A 15,348-nucleotide genomic window follows, 5' to 3' on the forward strand; every position below is an offset into this window, starting at 1 on the left:
TGTGACTGTGTTGCAAGCAAATGCACCTCTGGGACGAACACGAGAGAACTGATCAAGAGCGAGAAAATGGCGGGGTAGCAGCTACATATTATAGCACTGAATGCTGGGGAGAAACACGAGCATGGAGCACGCTGCCCTTGACCCGGCTTGGTCAAAGCTTGGGACGAAGCAAAGCATAACAAAAGGGCTGCAGGAAAAATATGGACGCCACCAGGTGGCATGAGTGATTGGTGTGATGAATTGAGCCGGAGACTACCTTGTCTACAGTGTCTAGCGTGATATCCGGGGAACAGCAAGAACGAACTGGATAAAAAGGGTGTTGCCGACTGGGATCAGAAGAGACTAAGCGAGCAGTGCCCATGAGGTGATTGGATTGATCCAGCAAGCCAAGGAGCGCCTGGACAAGCTAATATCATGGCCAGAGTGCTTGGCGTCTCGCTTGCGTTGACAGGCTTTCGGCTGGACGGGCCGCATCCTTTTCGTCCAGCTCTGTCAGTCTGTCTGCTGTTGAGAAGTTTGTGTGATTGAGAAGTGCAGGATACAGGTCAGCCGACCCTTCAGAAAAGTTTGCATAAATTAAAAGTAGGTTAGATTAAAAGTGGGTCAGCTGACCCTATACTAGATAATAGATAAATATCCTACTTCTTAATAATAATTTTATATTCTATAATAATTTTTGAACTTTTACATACCTTATTATCTTAACTAGTTAGTAACTAGTTCAGGATGTCATCATTAAATAACTTCTATAATCTTAAGAATAATCTAATATTAATTAATTCTCTTCTTAATTTATCTTTACTTACACCTGAATCAGAGTTTAATAAATTATCTAATAAGATAGATAAAGATATTTTATATAATTATAATATTATAAGTAGTATTATAGAAAAAGTAGTAAGAATAAATATATATATCTATCTATATCTAATTAGTTTAACTAGTTACTAACTAGTTATAAGCCTTTAAAAGTTATTCCTATTATATATAGAGGGAAAAGGCCTGGAATTACTACTTAATCTATTAAGTATAGTAATTATTTACTAGAATACCCTTAGTCTAATGAAAATAGCTATACTTATATTATAAAAAGTTATAGCTAGAACTAGAAAACCTTTAAGAAAGCATTATATAATATATATACTAGTTACTAACTAGTTACTAACTAGTCAATAGGAAAATGATTGCATTATCCTCTTTACTAGAGAAGTGTTTTACTATATTCTAGATTATCTAAAGGCTACTGTATATATACACCTTACCTTTTTTTTAAAGACTAGTTCTAGACTAGTTACTAACTAGTTTTTTTTAGGAGGTATACTCTTTATTAAATAACCTTAAGAAGCATATCTAGAAGATATATAATAATTATAAGGTTAAGGTGTCTAGTAGTGGTCCTCCTAAGTTTAAAAACTAGTAGAAGGTAATAAATAAGTCTCTTCTTAACTAGTTTCTAATTAATTACTAACTAGTTATAGAATAGTATAAAAAGCTATATAATAACTATCTTTATAAGGAGGATAAATCTAAGCTCCCTCTCCTCTCCCTTAAGAAGGATAGAACTATAAGTACTCCCTACTAACTAGTTATTAACTAGTTTATAACTAGTTACTAACTAATTAGGTATATATTACTAATATAAAAAAGGAGGTTTATAACATGGATATTATAGTCCTATATAATAAGTATAAGAATTAGAAGATAAGCAAGAGTAAGTTTTATTATCTATATTAACTAGTTATAAACTAGTTACTAACTAGTCTCTAGAATATTATTCTAATATATCTTATAACTAGTATAGTCATTTTGACCTCTTTACTAAGGAGGAAGGAGATGAGGAAAGTAAGAGTAAAGAGAGTAAGCTTACTAAGAAGGAAGTTAATAAAGAGGAAGTTAGTAAGGAGGAAGCTAACTAGTACTAGACTAGTTAGGTTTATAAATTATAAATTATAAATAGAGTTATCTTTTTACTTACTCTAAATCTAAAGTAATCTTCCTTAAAGCTAGATATATATCTATAAGTCTTAAGATAAAAAAGTATCAGGGTAGCTACTAAGATGACTAGTTTATAACTAGTTATCTTTATATATAGTAATTATCTAGTAAAGTCTATAATACTAAGGCAACTAGTTTATAACTAGTCTATAACTAGTTATAAAGTATTAGTGATAGTTATATATATATAAATATATATTAAAGGAGTAGAATCATTAATGTAAGTATTATATTCTAGAGGAATAGTCTATTAACTAGTTACTAACTAGTTAGCTACTATTCTAAAACCTCTTTTTACCAGATCTAAAGCTAGAGTCTTCTTTCTTTAAGCTAAACATAATTTACCTTAAGCTAAGCCTGTCTTTCTTTAAGTTAAAGACACCTTTTAAGCTATTAAAGCTTACATTCTTCAAGCTCTATCTGTGTCTATTATATCTGGAGATTCTGGACTTGTAAATTAGAAGTAGCAGTTCGCTGCAGTTGCCTAAGATATAAGGCAAACTAGTTTATGACTAGATATACTTACCGTGATCTTGAGCATGGGGTTGGTGTTCTACTATAAGAGCTACCTCTTCTTCCTCTCTAAGAAGGTATTCCACTAGAGGAATTTAACTCAAAGAGGATATTATTAGGATCTATAATATCCCCTTTATTCTAGTACTTCAGCTTCTGACTGTCTAGGGGATGTTAGTAACTAGTTACTAAGTAGTTTAGGACTAGTTTATACTATGCTAGGTAATATTATTCTAGTATTATATTACTATATTATTTAATTAATATAAATAATAGGTACCATGGGCCATTTATGCCTAATACTAATTAATATTATGTTAATTAATAATATAGGATCTAATATAGTTAGTTAAGTATAATAGACTAGTTAATACCTAGTTAGGAACTAGTTTATAACTTACCCCTTTACTACCCCTAATAGTAACTTATAAACCCCTATAAAATAAGATTTATAGTGGCTCTGCTCAATAGCATTAGTAATATTTTAAATCTATTTAAAGAACTCAGGAGGTATTAATAAGCAGGCTTTATTTAAGCTAGTTATAATAATATAATAGTATTTATACTTAGCCTAAGCTATAATCTCTGGTAATTTATATGCTAGAACTAGTTAGTAATTAGTCTAGTATAACTAGTTTAGAACTAGTTCTTACCTTAAAGAAGGTTAATAAGCTAATAGTATTTAGCTTCTATTTTATAATTAAGAAGGCTTCTTATCCTTATAAAGATAGTATAAGAAGGATGCCCTAGCTTATTTATATCTCTAGCTATTCTAAGTAGTCTTAAAATAGTTTATAGAAAATATATATAATAGAGAATTAAAATATTCTTTAATTACTATTACTATGGTTACTAAGTATTATCAATAGAGGTAAGGTAATATCTAAGACCTAGGATTTATTAGTAACTAGTATATAACTAGTCTAGGACTAGTTAGATATACCTAATATCTACTTTATATATATATTAACCATAATACCCTTAAACCTACTATTATAAAGATAGTAGAAGTTTACTAGCTTCTAAGTAATTTTATCTATTAAGCTAAAGACTTATTTAAATAAAAGTTAATAGCTTTAGGCTGTTTCCTAATTAATAAATATATATAAGAGTATAAGAACTTAACTAGTTAGTAACTAGTTAGGAACTAATCTACTTACTCTTTCTATATTCAGGAAGAAAGATTATAAAGATCACCTTATTAAACTCTCCCTTAATCTTTTTATAGGATATATTAATTTCAAAGCTGTTAAGAGAGCTTAGGATCTAAATCTACTAATTAAATCTATAAATAACTATAATATAATTATCCTGGGTGTATACCCTCTAAATATAATTCTAGTAACTAGTTATTAACTAGTTAATAACTAGTATATATATTATATAATAATTTCTTAAAGGTTTCAAAGTTCCAGCCATAACTTTTTATAATATAAGTATAGCTATTTTTATTAGACCTTAGATATTCTAGTAAATAATTACTATACTTAATAAATTAAGTAGTATTTCCAGGCCTTTTCCCTCCATGTATAATAGGGATAATTAGTATAGGCTATAAACTAGTTAGTAACTAGTTAAGGACTAGTTAAACTTATTAGATATAGAGAGATATCTTTATATCACCTCCTCTAGATCACTATCTATAGTATTATAATAATATAAAATTACTTTATTAACTTTATTTAATAATTCATCATACTCTAATTCAGGTGTAAGAGAAGATAAATTAATAAGAGAATTAATTACTATTTAATTATTCTTAAGATAATAAAAGTCATCTAATAATAATATTATAAACTAGTTTAGAACTAGTTAGTACTGTAAGATATAGTTAAAAATTATTATAGAATATAAATTTAGATTTAGATATAAAAGGTCAGATAAGCTTTTATATTTATATTATATAGGTCAGCTGACCCACTTTAGTTAGCTGAATTCCTTAGTAAAGGTCAGCTGACCTGTAGTCACAAAAAGGTCTCACTTATCTTAGCCATTTCACTTCCCAAGAGCAGCTGCCAGCACAAACTTTGTCTTTGCCTTCTCCTTCCTGTGTGGAAAGTGTGGCCATACTCAGTATGGCAGAGATCTGATTATATGATCTTGCTTAGTAGATAGCTCCTTCCACTATATAATAGTAAATATAGATTTATATATATAATAAATTAATAAAATATCTTTATATTCTGAACCTCTCTCTGCTTATTCTATAGGTTATAAGCCTAGAGCCTCTTAGAGAGCTCTAGAGAATTATTCCTAAGCTCTTTTCTTAAGCTATTTTACTACTTTTTACTTTTAAAAGCCTCTTTTAGCAGATATTCTACCTAAAATATTTATCTAGGCTAGATATTCTACCTAAGATAGAAACTATCCTTTTATTACCTTTTATTAATAGGGCCCTGTAAAAGGTTCTTATATTTAAGAATTCTTATAGGTGCAGAAGCCTGGTAGTTACTCTTAGATATATCTAAAATCTTATTCCCTTAAGGGATATATCTAAAACCTTATCTCTTTTATTAAAACCTTTCTTTAAGATACCTTAAGTAGATCTCTATAAGTTATTATTACTTATAGATATAGATTCCTATTAAATATAGTCTAAAGCTATAAAAATATATCTATATAGCTAGGGTGTTTAGTAGACTATAAATAGAACTTATAAGAAGCTAGAGCTGCTAGAAGCAGGCTATTAAACTAGATTATTAGATAAAGCTAAGCTTACTAAGTAGTAAGAGAGAATTAAAAAGATTATTTAAGATTAAGAGAAGATAGATAATAAAGCTTATAGAGCTATTTATTCTACCTTATCTTATACTATTAGATATGAAGTAATTAATTTAGAATTATCTAAAGCTATTTAGGACTATCTTAATATAAAATATAATATAATAGTAGATATCCAGTCTTTTAAGGGGCTATAGACAGCTATAAATATAGTATATAATAGCTATAATAGAATCTAAGATTATATATTAAAACTATTATAAGTACTTAATAAATTTAATTATAGCCTTAAGGAAGGTAAGTAGCTTCCTAAATCTACTAAGATCTAATTCTTACTCTATAATCTTAGTAAGATATAGGAGATATTCCTTATATCTTATCTTAATAGTTATTATAATAAGAAAACCACTACATTTGATAGTATTATACAGATTCTAATCTAAGAGGAGATATATATAAAGTTTAATATATTATCTATAAATATTATAAAAGCATAGAAAGGGAAGAAGCTGGCTTAGAAAAGTAGTAATTCTAAGGATAAATTAAACTAATTAAATTAATTAAATTAGTCTAATTCTAATTTAAATAACTAGAAAGATTCTAACAGCAAGGTTCCCTAGGAAACTAGGAAGAACTAGAAGTATTATTATTATAGTAAAATAGGCTATAAGAAGCCTAACTACTAGGAGTTAAATCTAGATAAGAAGCCTGATAAGAAGTCTTTATCTAATTAATCTAATAATTATAATTATACTCATGTAATAGGCATAGATAATAAGATACCTAATAGCTAATATTTAACTATCTTAATACTTAAAGAAATAATACTTACCTTCTATACTATTAATAATAATAATAACAGAGTCCTTACCCCTACTAATAATAATAATTTAATTAATAATAACAGTATCCTTACCTCTGAACTAAATAAATAAGATGTTAAAGATATATAGATAGTAATTATTAGTTTATTACTATTAATCTAGCTCTATGCCTACATACTAGTGCTAATAACTAGATTATTAACTTAGGAGCTACTAAATACTTTATTATAATATCTATAAACTTTATAGACAGCTTAAGGAAGCCATGTAAACAGGGTATTAAGATAGTAATAGGGCAGGTTATATATTCTAATTCTATTAGAGATATTATCTTATATCTTACACATCTAGGTAGATATACTAGATATATTATTATTACTAATATTCTCTATATCCCTGAAGTGGTAGTTAACCTTCTAGGCACTATTTAATTAGGCTATAAGGATCTAGGAGTTAATCTTCTACTAGATAGTATTATCATTACTTACTTATTAGATAAAATAATTATTAGATATAGAGATATTATCTAGAATACCTATATTCTTTACCTTATAGGAAGCAACGCCGCGATTAAGGCTAATAAGCTAGTTAAACTAACTAAGCTAGATATATTATTTAAGATATAGTTAATAGTATTCCCTTACTATCCTAAGAGAGGTAATAATTAACTATTCTCTTAGTAAGATTATATACTATAAGAAGATTGCAAGTAAGCTAAGTAAGAATTAGTAAAATCTTATTCTAATATTAAAACTTATATCTAGACTAGATAAGAGGTCTTAAGTAAGTAATATATACTTATTTTAGATCTACTATATAATAATCACACTAGTATTTATATATTAAAGAAAGATAAGGTTAATTTAATAACTTAGCACTATTATTTTATATATTTATTAATTCCTAATGTCATCTATGTGTMTAAAATAGTTGATAGAATAGATATTAAGGGACTATTAATTCCTAAGTATGCCTATAAATCTTATATAGTAGCTAATATAATAGTCTATAAGGGGTATATTACTATATCTTCTATTAAGTAATATAGAGAATGCATCTTTATTAATATTAGTAGTAGCTATAATAATATACTAGATAACTATATTACTAAAGCTTACTACTAGATAATTATTATAGATTAGTTTAATAACTAGGTTACTATCTAATTACTTAAATATAGGCACTAAGTAATACTGCTTATTAAGCTCTTTATTAAAGAAGAAGAGTATATAGGTATTAAGGTATAAATTATTTATACTAATAATAAAGAAGAATTTATTAAGAAAGAGAATTAAGCATGGGCTAGAGCTAAATTAATTAAATAGGAATTTATAATATTATATACTTATAGTTAGAACCCTATTATAGAATGCCTTATGCATACTATATTAATAAAAGTATATACTATTATTAATAATAAGACTATTCTATACAAACTCTAGGGAGAAATTATAAAGGAAGTTATTTTAATTAAGAATATCTTACCTATTTAAGATAAGAATATAACTCTATATAAAATATACTTTAGTAAACATCCTAATATTAGCTCCCTGTAGATCTTAGGTTTAGTTAGATATCTTACTATTACTAATAAAATCAAATCTAAGTAGGGTATTATAAACATTAATCTATATATTATTTACTACTGCTTAGTTAGCTACACTAGCCTAGGTAAGTAATATATTATCTAGATACTAATAATTAATAAAGTTAAATATACCTATAATATTATTTTTAAAGAAGGAAGTAATCCTAATCTCTATAAAGATTTAGATAATAATTATAGAAAATTTATTAATCTACTAGCTATTCCACCTACTGACTATAATCTAAATAAGGTTATTAGTAATAATAATTTAGATTAAGATATTATTAAAGGCTGGGATCTAATTATACCTAATCTACCTAGACTAGAGGACAGCATCCCTATACTATAAATATATATAGAGGTAGGTCCTAGTATTACTAAGGATATTAACTTCCTATATAGAGGCCTTTTTAGTAAGCTAGTAGAAGACCTTCTAAAGCATTCCTAGCTAGAAGTAATTTAGTTTATAGAATAGGGGGTGCATTATATTAATACTAAGGCTATAGAGAAGTATATATAAAATTATATTATTACTAGGTATATATATATTAGTAATAATTATACTAATATTATTAAGCCTTCTTTCTTCTATGAGGTAATTAACTCTCCTAAAGTAGATAATTAGTAGAATACTATAAAAGTAGAAGTAGATAATCTTATTAAGTAAGATATCTAGGTACTTAAGGCCCTACCTACTAACTATAAGGCTATTAAGGGGTATTAGATCTATAAAATTAAGATTAGTACTAATAATAAGATTATCTAATTTAAGGTAAGATAAGTTACTAAAGGCTATACCTAAATACTTAGAGTAGACTTTAATTAGATATTTTCCCTTACTATAAAGCTAGCTACTATCTGCCTATTCTTTATACTTATAGCTATCTTAGGCTATTATTATATTAAGATAGATATTAAGCTTATATTCTTATAGGGTAAATTCTTTAATAGTAAAGTTATCTATATAAAATAATTATAAGGTTTTAATAATAAGTCTAGCTATATATATAGACTATTGCTTTCTTTATATAAATTAAAGTAATTTATATAGGCCTAGTATCTTATCTTCTATAGTAGAGTTACTAAGATTAGATTATAGCTATCTAAGATTAATAAATATCTCTTCTTTAATGCCCACAGCATGCTCCTTATCTTATATATTAATAATATAGAGATTACTAGACCCTCTAAGCAGATTACTAAGGGGGTATATAAGGCTATTAGTAAGCTATTTAATATTTTACTTATTAGCCTAGCTACCTATTATCTAGGCATGAAGATAGATCTAGATATTAAGAAAAGATAGGTTAAGCTATCTTAATATACTTACCTTTAATATCTTATTAATATATTTAATCTATATTTATTTAAAACTATAGTAATACCCATAGAAGAAGGTGCTTAGCTAGTTAAATTAGATAAGCCTATTAGATATAATCTTAAACTTAAAGAGAGATATAGAGCAGGAGTTAGCTTAGTTATATATTTAATATTATAGACTAGGCTAGATACTGCCTTTGCTATTAGGAAGCTAGCTAGATATACTATAAATTCTAATAAATTATATCTTAAGTATCTTATTTATCTTATTTAATTCTTCTATTAGACCCTAGATATTAGAATTATCTATAAGCCTTATAACATAAAAGATATTATATGCAAGCTAGGCATTATTATTAGCTATATTAATATAGATTATATAGGATATATTAATACATACTATTTAACTACTAGATATATCTTTATATTTAGTAATAGGCCTATTTTATAGACTTCTAAGCTATAATTAGTTATCTCTTTATCTATATATAAGACTAAATATATTACTATTATTTATACTATAAAGGAAGCTATCTAGCTTACTTATCTCCTTAAAGATATTAGCTTTAATAGTATATACCCTATATAGATTAATACTAATAGCTAGCCTACTATAGACCTAGCCTATAATACTTAATTCCATGCATATAGTAAGTATATTAATATTAATTATTATTAGATTAGAGATATAATAGTTAAGAAGCAGGTCTTCCTATAGCATCTTTTAATAGATAAGATAATTATAGATCTTATAATAAAGCTACTTAGTTATCTAAAGTTTAATTAATTCTTTAAGGTGCTAGGCTTAGCCTAGCAGAGCACTATAAATAGTAGATCTTAATACTATAATTATAGATTAACTACCTAATTAGGAAGTGGCTACAACCTTATTAATTAAATCTAGGGGTATATAGCTATACTCAGTATAGCAGAGATCTAATTATATAATCTTACTTAGTAGATAGCTCCTTCTACTATACAATAGTAAACATAGATTTACATACATAATAAATTAACAAAATATCTTCATATTCTGAACCTCTCTCTGCTCATTCTACAGAAAGGTGTTCCATAGTCCAAGCACAACCCCACTTCAGCGGCAATGCTTTAACCTCCAAGGCTGACAAACTTCACCTAGTGTCAGATGTTGGACGTGGGGATTTGAACTTCCCAACCATAGTGAGAAGCCTAGTAATGAATCTAACTTTCTGCTGATGAGCTGCCATTTTCTCTGACAACTTTTCTGCCTCAAGTGCCTTACAGTAATCCCCCACTTTGGTGGAGCTTTTGTTCCAGTCGCAAAACCAGGCGACCAAATACGCCAAAAAAGGCCATCATCCACCGCTCGGAAACAAATCTTCTGAAAGCGGTGTCAGCCAACGGGCATGTGGCTGGTGCCGGTTTGTAAGCAACGGTGTGGCTGGGTGAGGTAAATTGAGCAACTTGGGCGCGCAAGTCTCAGCAATCCTTCACTTGCAGGGTGATTATTGAGGCAGTCACCCACATACTCAACAATATAACAATATAACATCATCATAGATTATTCGAGCCTTTTCCATGGCGCCTCTGAAAACTCTGAGAAGAGCAATAAGGGCGACACTACCCCGATTTCATCGCATGCTCCTTTCCGCTTCCCACTCGAGAACCTCAAAACCTCCCCATCCCGGTAAGTTCGTCAAGATAAATTTGGTTGGCTTTTACTGAGTTTGTTCTTCTAAGGTATAATCCACTCAGATCAAGATAGAGCCGACACTCTCTTTTCTTATACCTCTGGACGCTGGCTATGGGACGAGGCAGCCCAGCTTCGTAAACGGTACCAGCCCTTCAATGTCGAGGAACTCAAACAAACAGCGGCCAGATCAGTTAATGCGGAATTCTGCGTCAAAATAACGAAATTACCCGAAGGCTCATACAACAAAACCTTTCTATTGACAATGGATAATGACGTTCAGGTCATTGCGAAAATCCCCAATCCTTACATCCCTCAAAAATTCGTTACAGCCAGCGAAGTTGCCACGCTTGACTTTCTTCGTAACGAGCTAGGTATACCTGTCCCGCGAGTCTTTGCTTGGAGCAGCAAGAAAGATCAGCCTGTGGGAGTCGAATATATCATCATGGAAAAAGCTGCTGGCAATGAGTTGAGCAAAAGCTGGCCCACTATGGATATATCGGATAAGGTGGACATTGTGTCTCAGTTGGCCAATATTCAAGCCAAAATAGCCGCTGTCGACTTCGGTTATTATGGAAGCTTGTTCTATGGAGAGGATATTGAAGGTGGCATTGATGTCCCTGGAATAGCTGATCAGTTTTGCATCGGCCCCAGCTGTGATATACGATTTTGGGAAGAGGAGAGGAGATTGATGAGCGCTTTTAGGGGCCCTTGTAAGCCAACCACCTAACCATAATTTAGGGATCCAACTAATGAGACCGAGCAAAATTAGGGTCGTCGTCTGCGGCGTATGCGATAGATATCGCCAGGCGAGAGAAAGAATGGATCACCCGGTTTGCAAATCCTCGTCATCCGGCAGACCCCTTGAGACAGTCAGATAGCCAAGAGTCTCCCGATTGTCACATTAAACTCCTCGACAAGTATCTGAAAGTTGTGCCTCATTTGATACCATCACATCCAGGTCAAAATCGGTCTGTACTTTGGCACTCTGATTTACACTTTGGGAATATATTTGTAAAGGAAAATCAGATTGTCAGCATCATTGATTGGCAAGGCTGCTCAAGTCTTCCCGTTTTTCACGCCTGCAGGATACCGAAATTCCTGAAAATTCATGGGCCTTTACTTTTCGACCTTCCATCAGCCACGGGCCTCACGCCACAAGAAAAAGAGGAAAATTTACGGAGATACCAGCTTACACAACTACAGAGGCTCTATATTTCCAAATTCTGCGAAATTGACAATGACGTCTTCTCTGCTCTGTCGTTTCCTCAAGCTTTAACGCGACAGCAGCTCATCGATTTTTCAGGGTACACATGGGATGACGATGGATTGTTTTTGTTTCGAGAGATGATGCTTCGAACGTGGCGCGAATGGATGGAATTAACTGGCCAGCCACAGTCCTCTTGTCCTGTGACATTCGGCGCCGATGAGCTTGCGTCTCATGTTGCCGAAGGGAAGAGCTGGGAAGATCGCAGGGAGCTCTTCGGTGCCCTTGGAATCCCCTTTGACGGCTGGGTTCATCTTGAAGACTTCGAGGAAAAGGTGGAAACAATGCGTAATCTAGTGAGTTCGGTCATAGACGCCGCGGATGACAAGGATGGCGTAAAAGACGCACTAAGAGCTTGGAAACTGTCGGAGTCAGGGCCTGCCAGCCTATCGGGTAATCTGATGGATATCTAGAGGGCGTTTCCTGAAGTGCATCCCTGTAGAATATTGATAAGCAGTTTCATTGCCTCTTCATGCTTTACACTGGTCATGCACGTTGTCCCGCACCGTGTCCTGCTTCTATCAGGTGATGTAGGCAATTTTCAGTCAGGCTTACTATAAAGGCGCCTCCCGTGGCACTTTAGGATTGTTGTAGTCAGGTCCTGTTGCTATCTGATTGTCAAACCCCAAAACAGTAAGTCTACAAACCAATCGACGTTGTTAGCATCGGCTCTAAACCTTACAGGAAGCCCGTTCCAATAACATGTCGATTCCGAAAAAGGTGTTAGAGAAATTCATTCAAAATTTCAACATACCTAAAGCAAAATCGAAACTCTCCGCCGAAAATGCTGGAGGAAGGCTCTTTCCGTCGAGAAATACCAAAAATGATGCAGCATCCAATTTTCGAGCCGACCAAGGGTCTCCGTACACGAACGACCCTAACACCTTCTCGGTCAACGTGCAAGCAAACGCGAACGCCTCAAATACCTCTGTCAGAAGATTCGCAGAAAAAAATCCGGACAGGAAACTCTTCGCATTTCCTATGAAGAAGGACGATACTGATGAAGATGTGAAAAAGAAAATGATTGACGCGGCAAAATCTGGAGGGTATTTGTAGCTGGAAGTTCTTGCGTCTCCTGCTGGCTGGCTGTGGGCTCAGGATTAAGCTTTGCAATGTTGTGATTAAGTGCGCTACTATTGATGATGATTTTTTCAAACCAAGTTTTTAACCCCCCTGATCTGGTAACTCGTCCGGGAGTGCTGAGCGCCAATATAACCGTTTTGGTATATCCTCTTTTCGTTCGTCACCATAGTTTCTGGAAATCCCTTCGTCAGTTCCAAATGGGCCTTCGAACTCCGCTCACATACACAAGGGTTAGAGGATTTGCATGCCCTTGTGCAGTATGTTTCTCTACTTCATGCCATATGCTGTAAATGTATAGCGTCCAAAACGGCACCCCTAGAATTAGAAAGTATGGGCGTTGAAAATCCATGCAAGTCAGGGATCGGCACGAATCCAAATCCGTAGGATTTTGAAATATATCACTCCGACTCAAACGAACTTCAAATAGTGCAGGGGTCTGAAAGGACTGGTTCTGCTTCTCGGTTCGAGGCAAGCGAGGCGTCAGGAGCGCGACCGTGCTGTAACCTACGCCGCAAAATAAGACCGCGTAATCGTCGACGCATAGTGCTGCCAGCAGAGTTCGTTCGGAACGCATAATAGGCTTAGCGCAGCAGATGGCGAGGTTATTAGTTTTAATTGGGTGATTGGTCTCGGATATAATTGGCTATGTTATCGATTGGTCCACGGCTGTAGGGGAGCCCCTGGAATTTTTTGTGAGGGAAGCTGGTCGGCCAATGCATTGGGTTGATTAGGCTGGTTGGATTTGGTTTCCGCTCAAGGGCGAAGTAAACGACGGGAAGGCGAAGCTAATCTCACTCGCGCTTCCCTAGGTCATGGTTTGCCAGATCGGACCAGAGAGAACAGAGACTGTCATCTTCACGATCAGGTTTAGCATTTCACTAGTTCGTACACGAGCAGAAGATACTTAAGTAACATTATTCCCAAAAGTGTTAATCCGGGTTTTCGCTGAGAGTCGTACGCCGGAAGACCTGTATAGCGTCTTGTCTTCTCCCTGGATACTGCTTGTTTGAGCCCAATAATGCACGAGAAGTCGATCTCATCTTGTTGCGGTGATGGGTTAATCAACTCACATCACATGGATCTCTGCTAGAAGTGCCAAGCGTTGAGGTTTCTATTTTTGAGGCAACCCAACGTTCGACGGCAGAACTCGATTGGGTGGAGGCGCCCTCATGTTGATCGAAGGTCATCCTGGCTCAGGCGCTTACACGTCAGAATAATTACGAGAAATCAGCTCCCTATTATCGAGTTGGACTTGCTTGAGCGGACTGCGGGGCATGCTGAGACGACTATCGGCAAAACAGATTCCACCTGGGTCAACTCACATAAAGAATTCCTCCTCCTCAGAATCAACCTATATGCTGTTCGCTTATTGGCACGTCTTGGTTCGGAACAATTCAAAGGATATGAAGGAGGCTGGGTCCGAGTAGAGTTACGAGTGGGTGATCTATTGTGAGTCATCCTTTATCTTCCTATTACCTTGCCTGATATTTAGTTAGGATCATGCCCCCGTCATGCCCACACGCTGTGTTCACACCGGATGATTCGTTAGTTGTTGGCGTCCACTTTTATATCTCGGCTCACTTGCCATCCACCTTGGAAGGGCTTAGATTTCTTGAGGAGCACCAAAACATCTCGAATGGATCGTTAGAGAAAATGATCACGACAAGACGCTCGCGCAGATCTTTAAATCGTACGACAAACTTGCGACACCGGTCAAGCGTGCCTGGGTAACTTGCCCTCTGTTCCTTGACTCGTCGAACAAAGACCAAGCTTCCAGGGGGGCCCGCGCCGGTTTTATAACCGCTCTAAAGGCTTTTTGATAAGAGGGTAGCTGAAATCTTCTCGAATGAACCAGAGTAAGCAGTGATAAATGGCACATTCGCGAATAACCCTCGCCTCACGATAAGTTTCAGCGACAGGATTGCTACCGGTCTGACTATCTGAGGGAACTATAGGGCCGTGCGAGGACACTGAGGGACCTCGCTTGTCGACATTGCACCACCGCTGTGGTACGGAGCACCGGATGGTTAGTTCGTAAGCTCACTCGCGCGCAAGCCAAAAAGACCAAGAGCGCTTGCCGCATTTTACTAGTTCGTTCATGATCAGGAGATAACTAAAAGACCATTATTTCTAAAAAACATCAACCCGCTTTCTTGTTAAGTCTCGTACACCAGAAAACCTGTATCGTGCCTTGGCTTCTCGCTGGATACTGCTTCGAGAATACCCTCGTCACCTCTGGCCAAGGTAGACCCTCGTCCTTTCTCAGCTTCACTAGAAGGTCCGCCTCTTCCGCGGACCATGGCATACCCTTCCTCGAGCTTCTTTGGACCCTCCTGCAAACACCTGGACTTTGTTCGACCTCAGGTTG

General features: G+C 33.8%; 1 protein-coding gene across 1 annotated transcript; it reads left to right on the plus strand.

The window, feature by feature from the left end:
- Positions 1-10,895: 10,895 nt before the first annotated feature.
- Positions 10,896-12,310, plus strand: Aspvir_009450 (phosphotransferase enzyme family protein; the record flags this gene model as incomplete). Its single annotated transcript, XM_043272594.1, has 2 exons — positions 10,896-11,343; positions 11,403-12,310. The coding sequence occupies 2 exons, from the start codon at positions 10,896-10,898 to the stop codon at positions 12,308-12,310; spliced, it is 1,356 nt and encodes a 451-aa protein (XP_043128529.1).
- Between the last annotated feature and the right edge of the window lie 3,038 nt (positions 12,311-15,348).

Source organism: Aspergillus viridinutans, assembly GCF_018404265.1.
Source record: "Aspergillus viridinutans IFM 47045 DNA, scaffold_8, whole genome shotgun sequence".
Classification (NCBI taxonomy): Eukaryota; Fungi; Ascomycota; class Eurotiomycetes; order Eurotiales; family Aspergillaceae; genus Aspergillus; species Aspergillus viridinutans.